The sequence below is a fragment of the Mustela nigripes genome, chromosome 12 (assembly GCF_022355385.1).
Source record: "Mustela nigripes isolate SB6536 chromosome 12, MUSNIG.SB6536, whole genome shotgun sequence".
In the NCBI taxonomy this organism is placed as follows: domain Eukaryota; kingdom Metazoa; phylum Chordata; class Mammalia; order Carnivora; family Mustelidae; genus Mustela; species Mustela nigripes.
Window position 1 is genome coordinate 72,478,396 of NC_081568.1, and position 16,351 is coordinate 72,494,746.

A 16,351-nucleotide genomic window follows, 5' to 3' on the forward strand; every position below is an offset into this window, starting at 1 on the left:
CTGGAAGATGATGTAGCTTGCTTGCTTCCTTCCTCTTCTTCCTTTTTTCTTTCCTTCTTTTCTTTCTTTTTCTCATTCTTCCTTCCTTCCTTCCTTCTTTCTTTCTATTTCACTGAAGCTTCCCAGCATTCTTACAGGGTTAGGTGTTGTAACCCAATTTGGTCATGGTGGAAAGAGGGAAGTTAAGGACCCTGCTCAGACTTAACAGAGGAAGGAGGCAGTGGGTTTCCCTCCCAGGCTGGGCTTCCTGCCCTAAGGCCAAAGCTCTTGTCTAACACAGATCTGGATTTTGAAGGTTTGTGGAATAGTTCAGGATGTGGATTGCCTTTTTATTTCCGAACGTCTTAGACCTCTGAATGAACAACTCTGCTGTTGAGTTCAAAGTTGAATCTGTTTCTTTGTTTAGGATAAAACATCTATTTTGGAGGGCCTAAAGGAGGCTATATTTTGAAGAAAAGAGAAGCCAGGTACTGTTTGACTTTTGACCTGTAAATTGCTATATGGCTCCCCATGCCTTGCCCTGATAGCATTCATTTATAATACTTGATCATTCAGTTATTGGCCCTAAGTTGACTCCGGATGAAAGTCAGCTTGTACCTGGAGAGGGAAGTCACTTCCAGATATAAGGTCTGCAGAGAGCAGCTAATTAGCAAACTTTACTTGGCAAATTACAACTCTGTGTAGAGAGGGTAAGCTTGTCTTGCACTGAGAGACACCAGCTTTCTGAGCCCCTGACCATAGCTGTGGATACAGATGTGTAGAAGAGAGGGCCGTTGTACTTCTCAGTGTCTTAAAGTGAGATTCTGCTATGTTAGCTTGAGGACAAGTTTCTTCCATCTTTCTGTTTACTTAAAACTGCAAGGTTTCACTTGAAGGGTTTAACATGTATGCATGGCTTGTATACCCCACAGGCATCAGCCAGGCCCCTCTTGCTCTTCTCTTCTGGGAACGATGGCTACCAGTTACACTCGTGTGGTATGTTTAGCTTGTTAATAAAATATAACTTTTTTTTTTCTTGATGGTATACTGTGTTTTATAATTTGGAAAGCAAAAAAAGTACAAAGAAGCAAGATGTACTTGTAATCCTTTTGCCTGTTTAAAAAGCAGTATACGTGAATCTGTATTTTATGACTATGTACATAGGTATGTATGCATATATATTTGGGGTCATGTCGTAGATGTAGTTTGCTCACTTGCTTTTTTCCCTTCGTGTATAGGGAACATTTTTCTCTGTCAGTAAAATATTTTACTTCATGACTTTTAATGGTGGGATATTTATATAGTATTCCATTGCACAGAAAGGCCATATTTAGTTCAACCAGTCCCTTTCTGCAGTGACTAACCATCTCACAGATGAGGCTTTGTGAGCTACCTTTTCTAAATGATCCATATTCTTGCTTCCAGCTGGTCACAGAAGCATCAGGGAGTCATACTGGGTTCTTCTTGTTAAAGATACTCAGGGTCTTGATGCCCTCGCAGATCAGGTTTGGATCCAGTTACTTGTTTAAAAAAGAAAAGAAAAGAAAAGAAAAATCATCACCTAGATTGAGCTGATTTCTTGAAGCTAAAAAATCAAGCCCTTTCAAGTTACTTGAGAAGGTCAGAAGGAAAATTTTATGTTATAGGGCTTTGTAGCTACTGTTCTCACAGCTTAGTGCAATGATGTAGGGAATATTTTCAAAGAAATGTTTCTCTTTTCTCTTTTTCCAGATAAAGAAGGCTTGTTTAATTCAGGAAGAGTTATTTCATAGGAAATTAAATCTTTGTAAACCCTCTATCACATCTCCACACTTGGCCAGTTCTCTGGCAAATGGTGGCTTTCAAATGGCTCAGGAAGGGTTTCTGAAAAGGAAACAATCCCGTGTTTTCTACATACTTGTCTTTTAACTTTTGAGTTGGAGAGGTAAGAGAAACTTGTCTTCTCTGCCTGTATTTGTGGGTGATATTGGTGGGTTTTAAACTCAGAATGGTAATTACTTGAAGTGATTTTTCAAAAACTTCGCCTGATGAGAATGTTTTCTTGGGCATGATGAATGACTCCACAGAAGTTTAAGAACCCAGCCAGTGATGTTGCCCAGGCACTGGAGAGCTGCTGCTGCATGGAGATCAGTAATTGTCACATCTTGGTTTGGTATGCTCGGTGGTGTCTAATCACGTCGCGTTCTTGGGAATCATGAAAGAATTTTCTTTTCAAGTCTTCTTGCATCATTTTTCTGACATTGATCAAAGGTTGGAAAACCAGCATTCTGTGTGTAGCCAGGGCATTCATAACTGTCTTACGTTCTTAATCTTTTGGCTATTTGGCTGAAATATATCTACGCCTCTTACATATTGAAAGCATAATATCCTTTAACCTATAACTGCAGAGTTAAAATGAATTTTATGTGAAATATTTAGTTGTGGACCACATCTTCAGCGTTTTATATGCCACAGTGGTCTTGTTTTTTTCCCTTCCATTGTCTGATAGTGAGGTCATTTTCAGTCCTCTGAGAAATTCTATTCCCAGCCAGATGCGGCTCATATATTAAAAGTAGCACCTGTGGCTAATATCACAGCAGCTTACCATAAATTTACATGGTAACTAGGATTATATCTGTCAAGACTGTTAAAAAACATCTAGATTTAATTTGATTTCCAGTATTGTAGAAGCTATCCAACATTTTGCTTCATAACTATATTTTAAAAGTTAAAAATCACTCCATTGTTAAGTTTTATAGCACTCCTAGTGCCCATTAAGTTGATTTGTTCAATGGAGGTCAGAGTAAAGCAACTTGGCTACATTAAGATCGGAAACCAACCCATTTGTGACAAATTTAGTCCTTTCGTGTGAATCTTCTCAACGTCTCCACATTGATTGGATTCAGGTGGAACTTATGTCAGTAGCATTTAACCTCAAAAGAATGAGCGATGTGATTGGGTTGTTGTAAATTACGGAGCATTTTGCCTTTGCTTGTTTGAACGTGGCTGTTGACTCTGTGGCCCATGCCTGCCTGCCCCACTGCATCTGCCTATAAATGAGTAGTGTGGTTTTACAGACATCTTAGAAAATTGGGGTGTGTGCCCTTGCCCCTTTCCCTCCTCCATGTGACCCTTCCTAAACTGTTTTATTCCCCATTATCCTTTGAGTCATCTCCCACATGTTATGATTTGTGCACCTGCAGTTCTAAAATTGTTTTGGGGTGTCATTATATCATGTTGTTCACCAACTTTCCAGCATTTATGGATACAATAATGATTCACTGTAAATCACAATAATTTACAAGTTACAGAGAATCTGCTTCTACAAATAAGAATTGAATGATAAATTTCTTCAGTGTCCTCCCATTTGAATGTGGGTCCTTAAAAAGAAGCTGGTAACATATTTCTTTGTATTTGTGAAAACTAACTCACAGTCCAGAACTGAATAATAATAATAATAATTCTAAATGGTTTTGGTAAAGATTTTATTTGAGAGAGAGAGAATTGGGGGGAGAGTTAGAGGGAGAAGTAGACTCCTCTCTGACCAGGAGCCTGATGTGGGACTCGATCCTGGGACTCCAGGATCATGACCTGAGCCAAAGGCAGTTGCTTAACCAACTGAGCCACTTAGGTGCCCCCCCTTTTTTCAGGTTTTATTTATTCATCAAAGAGAGAGAGCACAAGCGAAGCGGGCTCCCCACTGAGCAGGGAGCCCCATGTGGGACTTGATCTCAGGACCCTGGGATCATGACCTGAGCCAAAGGCAGATGCTTAATGACTGAGCCATACAGCCATCTGTCCAGAACTGAATTAAAATATAAATTCAGCTTTCTGGACATTCACTATTTTAACGTGTAAACGAATATAAGCCATTAAGAAATAAGCACCGTTTCTGAGCAATCCTCTTGTTCCTGGGAGAGAGGGAGCGTCCTAAGTGTTGACCCTGTGGGTTGGGTGGCATGCAGCACTGCAGCACGGGGTTCCTGAACCTGAGTGGGCGTATCCACGTTAGTTTGGAACTCAGTGTGGAGGCATTTCTGCTTTGTTGCTCATCTTTCTGGAGGGACCTTTGTAAGCTTCTTTGAGCTTGAGCCTCACTGATGAAGAAGAAGGGTAGCCAAGAATAATTGGGCTGAAAATGTTATGGTGAGTGGAAGAAATGATTTTGAGTGAGGGCAAAATTATACATTGAGTGTGTTACCTGGTGTAATTAGTTACTTAACAGTATGAAAAAATACCGTAATGACCAGTTTGGAGCCTTGTAAAATATTTTTTTTGGTGAATCATGACGTCTCCTTCCTGTGTGTGTACCTATGATATACTCAGCTCCTAGGGTAACTGGCCCGGCAGTATCTACTCAGATGTCTGTGGAAAAGAGGGGTGAAGAGGAAAGACGGGTGTGCCCAGCACCAGTCTCTCACAGCCTTTCTTGGCTCTGTAGTCCTCTACCTCCTTTCCGTACTAGGTCTTCATGGTTGGCCTTTCTGTCTTCTCCATCACACTGTAGGCTCCTGGCAGGGGGCAGGGGGCAGGGACAGTGTTGCAGGCCTAGGGGCCAGGGGGTTGTTGGGGACAGAGCGGCAGACTGGTATATTTGAATACCCAGTACTTTGAGGGGCAGACTGTTGAGGAGATCCCAAATCTTCCCGATATGTTAAAGGTTTCAGATTGTGTATGGAAAGTGGAAACATGAGGAATTATGCTGGCCACTAGTTTTTCTCCTCCATCTTCCACTGCCTTTAGAAGCCCGTGTGTGGTTTTGTTTTTAAACATGTCATTTGATGTTCTGAAGGGGATAGGAATCATGAGAGTGCTAGCCACGTGGCTACCTTGCCACAGAGCCTCTGTCAATATCCCTAGGTTTAGCCTAAAGAGGGCCCGACAGCTGCATCTGTTCGGCACCAGAGAGACACCACCTTAGAAGGCTGATTTTGAACAGAAATAAAGTTTATTTTGGAAGACCTTATTGTCAAAGATAAGTATTATTTCCTCTCTCAACTCAGAAATGAGTTAAATCCTAAAATCACTGAATTGAAGTGCACAGTGTCAGCTTTTATCTCTTATTAATGTCGTGTTGCTGGAAGTGGTTTAGATATGGGAGAAATGGCTAATTTAAAGTCAAATGGGCCAACTTGATAGCTCAGAGTATGTATGAGGTACTTTTGCATGCATTGGCTTAGAAGGCACTTTGAGCCTGATTCTTTCATAAGTTAACATCTCATGTTGAGGAATGAAAGCTGTGGTAAGAACTGGATTTTTATTTAGAATTTTGTTTTAAGCCATGCAAAACAACATTATGTAACTTTTTTCAGATGATAGTATCTAAGTGAAGTTTAGATTTCTAGTAATGAAATCCTTGCTTGGCAAATTTTGGCTATTATAATATAGTTGCTATTGGATAGACAAGTAGATTTTACATGAAACATTTTTTTGCTCATTATATCAGCAGACATTCATTTTTTTAGTGACACACAACTTTTCCTTACCAAATTATTAAAAAATAAGTTTAATTTTTAAAATACAAAACTTTGTTACAAGCCCATGTCATCTATCTAATATTGTAATACCCTGGGTCTGTAATTAAGAATGGGCTCTGCTGACCAGGGTTGGGAAGAGGCACAGAAGAAAGTCACAATACATTGCCTATTTACAAATTAACCATTACCTGCCAAAAGCACATCAGACCCACACAGCGGACATCCGCTAATCCAGTGGTTAGCCGTTCCGGGCTCTAATGCACACTGTTTTACACGTTAACGGTTTTGAAGTTCCAGGCCAGAGCTGACCTTTCACATGTGCTCCGTTCGCAGTAGGAATCTCCACTCACTGCTTCCTGTCAGAGTGGATTATGCTGACACAGCCCAGGGCTCACTTTGGCTGCAATTAAGTTTTTGATCAGAATTATTTCGTTCACAAACAATCACATTTGTTAAAATGTTACATCTGACCTGAAAACCACTGGCAGCCTCTCAGTTTATCAGTGTGATGTGACTGTAATTCTTCATTTGTTTTTCATAAAATGGCAAACCCTCTCATGTATGTTGTTACTATTTTTTTTTCTTTCGCTGGTTTCTGCCTTTCATTTCTTTGGGCTTGGAAGGAAACTATGTCTTGAAATTAGTACAGATCTACCCATAGACTTTGGGAATTTGAATGGAATTGTCTTTGGTGCAGAACAAAATTATCCAATTGAGCCAAGACTCAAACATTATTTCCGAAAATTGTTAGTGGTGGTTCTGTTTCTCACACGAGGAAACGTTTTAGCTTTGTGAGCATTGGGGCTCGAGCTTTTTGCTTCTTGGTCTGCAGTTTCGTCGCCTCTGTGCCGACCTTGTTGCTGCCTTGCAGTGTTTATCGTAACGCGCATCTCAGGCTCTGGTCCTGTGGCCACCGACCTTGGGTACCACACTGGAACCCGACAGTGGCTCGGTGAGCCTCTCCCCTCTCATGGAGCTTTGACTGGTTCTTAAAAGTGATTTTTCTTACTGAGAAGTGGCAGCAGAGATATTCTGAGGTAGCTTTTCCACTTACTGACCGCTTCACCTCTGTAATACGGGGTGGCTCTTAGTGGCACCCTGAGTTTTACTGCTGATTTTCCGGGTTGGGTGGTGTCACCCTTTCGAGAAGCCCCCACCCTTTGGACCAGAGACAGTCACATGGTGCTTTTCGGTGTTGGTGGGGGGTAGTTGGGAAGCCCAGGACTGGAATTTGGATTGGCGTTTGGCTAATGGAAATGAACCTCTGAATTAATTTTGTGCTAGTAGAGGCTGGGGGGCTTGTGCTGAGGCGGTGCAGGGCAGGGGGAAGGGATAGAGTTAGCAGGTTATGAAGTTAGGAATGCTTGAATGCTGTCTGAAATTCAAGCATTGGTTTAGAAAGTTTAATTACTTTTAATATGTATATTTAGAATGCTATTAAAGGAATTTATTACCAGGTTTTAAATTGTTGTGTTAAAGCCCAAACCATTTCCCATTTGCTTTGAAGGAACCAGACTTGTTACTAACTCATAAATTCACAAGTGGCAACAGAAAGGTGTTGCATCAAAAAAATCTGTTTACCTCTAATTTTTTAAGCTTTTCAATGAAGTAAGGCCTACCTATACTTGTAAAAGCCAAAGGCTTTATTTAAAGGGAATGTAAATACTTGTTATATTAATATAACTTTTATCTTCTCTATCCTTAGTTGTGAGCAGATTTTTCTTAAGTTAAATCTATTTTTTGTTTTTAAATAGAGGGAGAGGGGAGGGATGAAGGAGAGAGAGGCAGAATCTGAAGGAGGCTCCATGCCCAGTGCAGAGACCAGTGGAAGGCTCAATCTCACAACCCTGAGATTGTGATCTGAGCTGAAATCAAGAGTCAGATGCACAGGAGCGCCCACCTGGATGGCTTTCGGCTCCAGTCATGATCCTGGGGTCCTGGAATTAAGCCCTGCATTGGGCTCCCCCTCTGGGGGGAGCCTACTTTTCCCTCTCCCTCTGTCTGCTGCTTTTCCAGCTTGTGTGTGCATGCTCTCTCTGTCTAATGAATAAATTTAAATCTTAAAAAAAAAAAGACACGTAACCGACTGAGCCTCCCAAGTGTCTCAAGTAAATCCATTCTTCAAGTGTTTTTAGTCTTCAAAAAATCACATTTGAAATATACCTGATCATATTTACTGTTTAAAGGGTATACATTTAATGAGAGTGCTGAATAGTATTGAATTTCAAGAGAATATACTAACTTAGAACTTTCTCTCTCATTGGTCGATATTGTTCTGCTTTCTTAGAAAGTGGTGTATGGACAGTGGCCAGACAAGATTTCTAACTTTATTATAAGCTTATCTTGATACAATTGTTGATTTTTTCTTTCTTTCTTTTTTTTTTTTTTAACTTTTTAAAAAGAGTTTATTTATTTATTTGACAGAGATTACAAGTAGGCAGAGAGGCGGGCAGAGAGTGAGAGGGAAGCAGGCTCCCTGCTGGGCAGAGAGCTCAATGCAGGGCTCATCCCAGGACCCCGAGATCATGACCTGAGCCAAAGACAGAGGCCTCAACCCACAGAGCCACCCAGGTGCCCCCAGTCACTGATTTTCTACCATTCAGGTTTTTTTTTTCCCCTGAGATTGTGGAAATTTTAGAACTTTATATCCATAACCTGTTATGCCCATGTAACGTGTGTGGGTCATCTGAGTCCTAGGAACCTTCATCGTCTTTGAGGGGGTTTTAGCTGAAATCTTGAGGCATTCAGGAGAAAGAGTAATGCCTCACCTCAGTCTGTGCCAAAAAGCAGAGACTGCTAAAATCCTATCCTGCCTCCACCACATGTAGACACAATCTCCAGGCCCAAAACCTTCATTGCATGTAAGGAAGGCAACAGATGAAACATGTAAGAAGGTTCACAAGTACTCTTTCTGGAAAGGCTGGGACAGATCATTATGACTTGTGGTCTACTCTCCCAATATATGGAACTGAAAGATAACTTGGATACTTAACTACCTCAGAGTTTTACCAAATCTTGTAAAAACACTTCTGAGGTCCCAAATAGGTCATTTATGCCAGAAAAAAAACTCTAGATTCTTCCCAAAGTAACATGAAGAAACAAACCTTCTAAAATAGCATGTTTGCTGGCTTAGGGAGACCCCAAATCTGTGCTCTGAGAATAATCTTTTTTTTTTTTTTTTTTTTTTAAATCATCAAGGAATACATCACTTATCTCTGTATTCTGGTCATCACTTCACCCAGTGGGAGGAACCCTGCCATCCTTGGTCTGCCCCCTTCCTGCCATGGTAGGGAAGCCAAGGCTGGGGGGGGGGGGAAGGAGTAAGTATTCAAGGTGGGCATGCTAGGTTTGTACTTCAAGCACACGTTTCCCTTCTCAGTTTCTGGACTTCCTGTGTCACAGGATGACTCAGGCACTTTTCCATAACATTCTGCAGGGCTCAGAAGGATTTTTTTTTTTAACTTATTATTTTTTTTTAATTTTAAAAATTTATTTGACAGAGAGAGACACAGTGAGAAAGGGAAGCAGGAACACAAGCAGGGGAAGTGTGGGGAGAAGGAAAAGCAGGCTCCCCACTGAGCCTGGGGCTCTATCCCAGGCATCTGGGATCATGACCTGGGCTGAAGGCAAATGCTTAATGATGAGCCACCCAAGTGCCCCCAGAAGGATTTAAAGTTAAAGCAGAACATCTCTTTTGTAAAGAAAATTAATTCAAACTCGAAATTGCAAGGCATCCTTTTCTGAGCCTTGGGGATTAGGGCCAGGTAACCGCTGCTGTCCTTGCTGGCCTCAACCCTGTTGGTCTCATGAAACGTGGCTCTCTGGATGCTCCACATCTTTCAGAACCACCCTGAATTTACTTCTGACCTCCTGCACACTCTCCATATTCTTTTGTGTTTGGATTTGGAGCTGCTTACAATTGTCAAGGTTTCCATGAAGAATACATCTCAGAACACCAGGGCAGGCATGTCCCCCAGATTTGCCCTTGGTGCCTGAGGAAGATTAGGCGGACCCATGGGGTAATGGAGACTTTGACCTTATGATGTTGGTCTACCAGCATCATAATTTTGAAAGCCTAAGACACAGATCCTCTGAGATCTGTACTCTTTTCTCTAAGCACTAGAGACAGAAATACATAACTGCAGTTACGCATGCTGACTCCTCCTTTCCACAGCCCATTAGCGAGTGGTCCTCTCCTGAACAAATAGGGTAGCTGGGCATGAAGATTGGGTGGCATGCCCCAGGCACGTGTGTGGCTGGAAGAAGTATCCGAGGATAAGAACTTGGGTCCCATAGAAATTCTGGGAATCTTTCCACAGTGCAGACTCTCTGCAGATTGGAAGATTGGATGACAACGTCCCTGTCATTTCAAGTTTGGTGGGTGGAGTTTTTGTTTTTACAGGTTCAGTTTCTCATGGGTTTGGCACAGTACCTGAGCTAATTGGTTGTTTTAATAGGTGCTCAGCTAAATAGGACTTTATCATGTTATCTAATGTTGTCACTGGGCGCTGAGAAAAAGGATTTATTTATTTATTTATTTATTTGACAGAGAGAGAGAGAGAGAGAGAGGAGGAGGAGGAGGCAGGCTCCCTGCTGAGCAGAGAGCCCGATGTGGGGCTTGATCCCAGGACTCTGGGATCATGGCCTGAGCGGAAGGCAGAGGCTTAACCCACTGAGCCACCCAGGCGCCCCGAAAAAAAGGATTTAAAGAAAGACTTCTCATTCATTCCATAGACCCCAAATTATATAGTTACTCTTCCGGTTTTGCTCTTAGAACTCCACAGTGTATTGGTAGAGAATTCAAAGAGTCTTAATGTTCAGAAGGCCTGGCTTAAAAAGAGCTATTTGGTGTCCCTGTCTCTCTCCTACATGCTTGAGCCATGTACCTGAAATAGTTTCTCAAAGAGAAGATTACCCATTCTCTCTGAGATTGTGTGGCTTCTAAAAAGAAATAAGACCATGGGGGTAACTGAAAAATCAGTAGGTTGTTTTAATGTTATAAGAAAGTTCAAGGTACACAGTATCATGACAGTTGAGGGAGAAAAGGCACAGGAAAAAAAATTTAATAGTTTTTCCTTTTTCTAAAGTTTCTGTTACGTTTAATTTTTCCCTTGTAGTTACACTTAGAAAACAGAAACTATAGAAAACTCGTCTTTGCTCTAATTAGCTTTTAGGTAAAGGAGAGAAATGGAAAAAGTATAACCATCAGGGATTTGTCCTAAACATACACATGGAGGCTTTGGAGTTGGACGTACTTGCATTCGAATCCCAGCCTCACCTTTTGTGAGATGTGTGACTCTGGGCATGTGACTTACCCTCTTGGAGCCTCAATTCTCTCTTCTGTAAAATAGGAACGATCAACCTGCTATAGTTATTAGCTGCTCTTCTTTTTAATGGAGCGTTACTGTGTGTGTGAAGGCACTGTGATCTGTGATTGGTACACCTCACCTCCTTGTGTCCAGATGGAGTCTTAACCCAGCAGGCCATGTAGCTTGCTCAAGGCTTGGGTACAGAGCCCAGGTTTTGGGTTCCTAGACTAATACTCCCTCCATGCGTTACACCGCTTCTCATATAGTAGATGGTTCTTTGTTTTATTTTATTTTTATTTTGTAAAAAGATTGTATTTATTTATTTGTTAGAGACAGAGGGAGCACAAGCAGGGGGGTTGGCAGGCAGAGGGAGAAGCAGGCTCCTCACTATGCAGGGAGCCTGATGCGGGGCTCGATCCCAGGACCCTTAACTGACTGAGCCACTCAGATATCCCTAGTAGATTGTTTTTAAATCTTCTGTTCCTCTGAAAATCAAATAAAATTGTTTTTAGTTGATTTTAGTTGAATAAGTTGACCAAGTTTATCCATTCCCCTACTGATGGACATTTTGATTCTTGGCACTGCTCATTATTACTGTCAGTTCTATAACTCGCATCCTTGTGTCTCCTTGTGTACAGATGTGCGAGCTTCCTTAGGGTAGACATCTAAAAATGCAATTGCTGGGATTCCTCTCTGGGGTACAGATTCTTAACAAAGTTAATGTACAGGATTGTGAGAAGTCAGGGCTTGGGGACAGTCACATTGTAGCTCATCGACAAGACTCTTCATCGTCAGAGAAACCTATTTTTTGCATGAGGCTGGAGAAATCCATAGCGACCTAAGTCGTCCTGGCCTCAGAGCCACGTGAGCTGATTTTGAAGTGGTTCGGGAAGTGTGGGGCGATGTACATACAGTGCAAACATACTGAAAACAAGAATTAGCAAGTGGGCTCTCAGTCCAAGGTGTGAGTGCCTTAGGGCGAGAGACCACTTTTTACCAGAACTCACTGTTGGTTAGTGCTAACTGATAATGCCATCAGTAACAGTAAAGGTTTATAGTTGGTCACCTTAAATTTGTACAGATATGCACAGTGTTAAATTCAAGCCCAAGTTACTGAATGTCTGTTTTCTGAAAAAGGCTACTTTCTGTTTGATTTCACAAAGTATATTTTCTGTTGAATTTCACAAATCAGAGGGCTCTAGGTTGTGCCAAAAATGTATCTGCTTGCTGTGTCCATTCCCATACCCATCTCCGTGAGGGACAGCTCTGGTCAGGTTGGCTCAGGTTGTGTGTGATCTGGGACTGGTGGCACTGGGTCAGGGTGTCGCAGTGTCCACTGCCGTGGGGCTGGGTGGGGATGCATGTGCCTCATGTCTGCTAACCCATCTCCTCCCATTGGTTTTTAATCATCTCCCTGCTTTCAGTGGAGGAATCCTATTGTACCCCAGTCTTGATAGGCAGAGATAATTATATATATTTGCCTGGGTAAGCAAATCGATAAACTTGCAATAAAGTGTATCAGACCATTTCTTTGGCAGGACAGGCAAGAACAGCTTGTGAAGCAGAGCTGTTTCCAATGGAGCATGAAAACCTTTGAAAATTCTCAGTAATAGCGGAGAGCAGTATTTGAAACCATCCTTAAACAATTGTTTGTTTTCCTCTTCCCTAACCAAGTTTATAAAAATTTGGTCAGACAGGCGTTTTGTTTTGTTTTAAAATATTTTCAGGGAATTGTTATCTGTTGAATGCACATGTGTTCCTGCACTTTTTCTTTCACGACTGAAACTTTAAACCCTTCCCTTAAGTCCCCCTGAAAAGGCTCGCTCTGCCCAGTAAGGTTTGCATCTGTGAGAAGGGTTGAAGGGATTTGGGCCCTGGAGAAACCTCGCAGTTTGCAGTCTGCACCAGAAATGGCTGAGGTCCTGCTGTGGGGGCTCTTTGTCTTTCTCTTCCACCAAGATGCCTTGCCCCAAAAAGACATTGGTTAATTTGGGCGTTCCAGTTTAGTTAATCAGATCATGAGTGCCTGTGCACATAGCAAGAGGCATGATTGAAACATTTATAAAAATTTGGCTCATAGTAAGCCCCATAATTTGTTTGAAAGAATTACCTCTTCAGTGACTTTAAAAAAAAAAAACAAAAAAAACCTAAACCTGAAGATTGTGGTTTATAACACCACACCTGGTCCAGATTGTACTGGTTGAATCCATATTTGCTTCGCTGTAAATGATTTTGAGGGTGGAATTCCTGGATTGTTTTCTGTCTTGTAAGCCCTTGACATTGTACTGGTACCTGTGTGTGCACAAACCTCCCGACATGGGAGAGGCCAGCTTAGCCTTCCACTGAAATGCAGGTTGGCTGCCTTTATTCTGAATGTTCCTAGAATGAGGAAATGATATGACAATAAACAGAAATGCCCTTGCTGAAGAGAGAAGGGAAGCTGGTGTTTATCTGGTCAGGTGGTTTAGATTAGCCATGATGCGGCTCTGTATTATGTTACTTTAAATCATTGTGTCCCAACAGGACATAAATTATGAAGATTGTTACAGTATGTTTCATCCTATGTAAGATCAACAAATTGGAATAATTTTTTTATAGGAAAATCACAGTGCTTTTGGCAAGGCTATTGAAGCCTTTAATTTGACTTGAGTATTTCTAAAATATTACTGCCTAATATATAAAGTATGATTTGCATAAGGTATGAAATAATAAACTTATAAGAACGAAAGAGAAGAACTTTCTCTTTAGGAATTGCTTCAAATGGCACAGCGCTTCCACTGCATCAGTATCTCTCTGCTTTCTTTGTCCTGGGGTTTTAGAGCCAGTTCTTTTCCTCTGCTGGGATTGCAAGTGAGTGTGCGGGGGCTTGGTGCAGAGATGGGGCTTTGCTGTGTGCTGCCTGCCGGTCAGCCCTCACTTGCACAGAGACGGCAGCCCCTCTGGGCTGGAACTAAATGGGAGCCTTCTCAAGAGGGAAAACAAACTTGCCCATTTAGATGCATCCAGGAAAACAAGCCCCCCCCCCCCCCCCCGCCCCAACTCAGGGTATTATGAATGATTAAAAAAAAAAGTACCCCAAACCCAAAAAAGCCCAACTTGATCAACAGCCGAAGCTAAGATAATTTATATAGGAGTATGGCAGAAAGAATTGACCTAAGTTAGCATTTGTTCTTTTAAATGTTTCTTCTGTTTGTTACTGTTTCCTAAATTACTAGCCTACTCGGTGAATTTTTATCACAGACACTTAAATGTTTTCATTTGTGTCGAGGATGCAACTTAGTTGATTTGGCCACACAGAGCAAATCCTCTAGATTCGGAAAAAAAAAAAAATGGCATAAAATTACTTTGTGTAGGATTCAAGCAGATTGGAACCTTTTTGGTGTCTCACAGTAGCATGCAGAGCACTCTGTGTGTTTTTATGAGATCTTGCACAGTGATATGAAGTAGTGCAGTCTCTGATTTACAGGGATGAGGGGAGGTGAGCAAGGTTTAGGATTTGCAGAGCTGGGATTAGAACTTTTCAGGATGAGATGACACCATCCGCCAGACCTTCTGAGTCTTTTGATACCAAAAGCAGGGTAAGTGCTAAGTCTATTTTACTCTGTGTGTGTCTCCAGCACGGAGTTTGTTCTTTAATTCTTTAGTAATAGGGTTTAAAACACAGAAATGAAGAAGTCCCTAGTTTCAATCCATTAACCATAGGAAGGTTTCTCCTTAAGCCTCTTCATAACAGGTTGAGGATAAATTCTGAATATATTTGTGGTTTGCTTTAGCTCAGTGTCTGAAGACTCTGACAGGTTCAGGGACCTTTCCAAGTTCACAACCTATGTGTGCACATTGAAACAAATAAATACAGACTACTTAGGAGATGGATCTCTTTCCTCACCGGCTGCTTCTGCATTGGCACTGTTTTCTGAGAAAGGGTTCCGGCAGACTGTTTGGTTGAGGTGATGCATTGCAGCCATCTATCACTGGAGGTCCTCTGCCAAATTATCAGGATGTCTGATCAGGCTTGAGGATTTTTGGGTGATGTAGTTTTCCCACAGAAAATATTGGCGCATATTGCCAAAACTCTATTGAAAAACTGTTAAAAGGAGGATTGATCCCATTTAGAAGGAAGCAGAGGAAAGACTAAGTAGGAATTTGTTGCTGTTGTGACAGACCTCTTTATACATTGATATTTTGTGATGCAAAGTGACATGAGGCTCTGCTTTACAAAATGTGTACTGCTTGTAGAACATGTATTTTTTGTACAATTCAGCCAAATTAGGTATTGCTTTGTTCTTTAAAAAAATTTTTTTTTTCCTGGAGTCCCACTCTCCCCGCCCTGTGCTGCGGGAGTGGGTATTCTTTCTGCTCTGAGCCCTTTTTCTCTTCCTCAACCCTTTTAATTATTGCTGGCGGATCTTGACTTGCAGTTTAATTTAAAATACTCCAGTTGGAGCAGAAGCTTTTTAGCCTTCTCTCTGTCTTTTGAAACTTAGGTACAAGAATAGGGCAGAACAAGTTCATGTCAGATATATACTGGAATTTCACAGTGTGAGCACTAGTTGCATCTAATTGCATCTCCTAAGAGGAGCCAGCTGAATGTAAAGAAGCAAAGATCGGGAGAACACTGCCATTTTGCCTATTATTTGATTTCTAAAAATGTCTTTGGCCAGATAGTCCATATATCTTAGTGGTTTGGACTTATAACGTTGAAGCCTAAGAGTATTTTTCTATAAAAGTGTGAATTTTTATAAACTTTATAATGACGACAATGCCAAGGAGCATAAATTCTTATTATTTAAGAATTTAATTCATAAATTCTAATTTGCTAAAGCAAAACAAAAAACTCTGGGGGTCTTTGCCATACCTCTCACCTCATGAGACCCCTGAAAGCTAATGAACAAGGATTATCAGCTGATTAGGAAAGACAGCCTCCAGCAGGACATTTCCCAAGTGGCTGGCTGGCCGTGGTGGGCAACTATAGGGAACAGGGAGGCATCAGAAGTTACTGGACGTTAGGGAACTCCACGTAAATGGCTCCTCTGGTGGATTCCTGTTGGAGTGTTTTTGAAACCCGTGTTTCACTCAGCTTTAGAGGGAAAAGACAGACAGGAAACTGGTGAAAGGTGCTGAATCCCAGAGAGCAAAACTGAAGGATCGTGAGAAATTTTAGAAGGAGCTCATCAGTCAGAGCTGTTGGTATGCCCCATAGTAGCGGCTGTTGATGTGGGAAAATGTACTTTACACTTAGGTGCAGAGGAATTCAGAAATGAGTTGTGTCTTTTCAGGGATAAGATATTCTCAGTCTGTGATCGTCTTGTCCATAATGCTTCTTGGGCACACATCAGATAGATGATATCTATCTAATTAGAGGACTTTCCCTAACAATGGAACAGAAATGATGGGCTCTTAGGTAAAATTGTGGGTAGAGGGGTTGATGTTGATTCAACTCTGCTGCCTGGAGAAGAATGGATACTAGTAGGCGTCTATTCCGCCAAAGACTAGTCTTCCTGGCCTGGGAATTCAGGGGGAATTTACTTATGTAATTATAAGTCCTTGTTCTGCAAAAGAAAACTGTTCTGCACCTTGCTTCATTTAACAGTGTATGTTGAAGGTAGT

At 41.5% G+C, this 16,351-nt stretch overlaps 1 protein-coding gene across 3 annotated transcripts in view; it reads left to right on the top strand.

The window, feature by feature from the left end:
- Nucleotides 1–16,351, top strand: part of PCBD2 (pterin-4 alpha-carbinolamine dehydratase 2) — a 50,226-nt gene that overhangs the window by 21,257 nt on the left and 12,618 nt on the right. The window contains exon 2 of one of the 3 annotated variants that reach the window (XM_059417605.1): nucleotides 912–975. The exons of the other annotated variants lie outside the window; for them this stretch is intronic. Coding sequence (XP_059273588.1) covers nucleotides 912–975 — 64 coding nt within the window. The remainder of the gene's footprint in view (nucleotides 1–911; nucleotides 976–16,351) is intronic. 3 annotated transcript variants of the gene reach the window in all.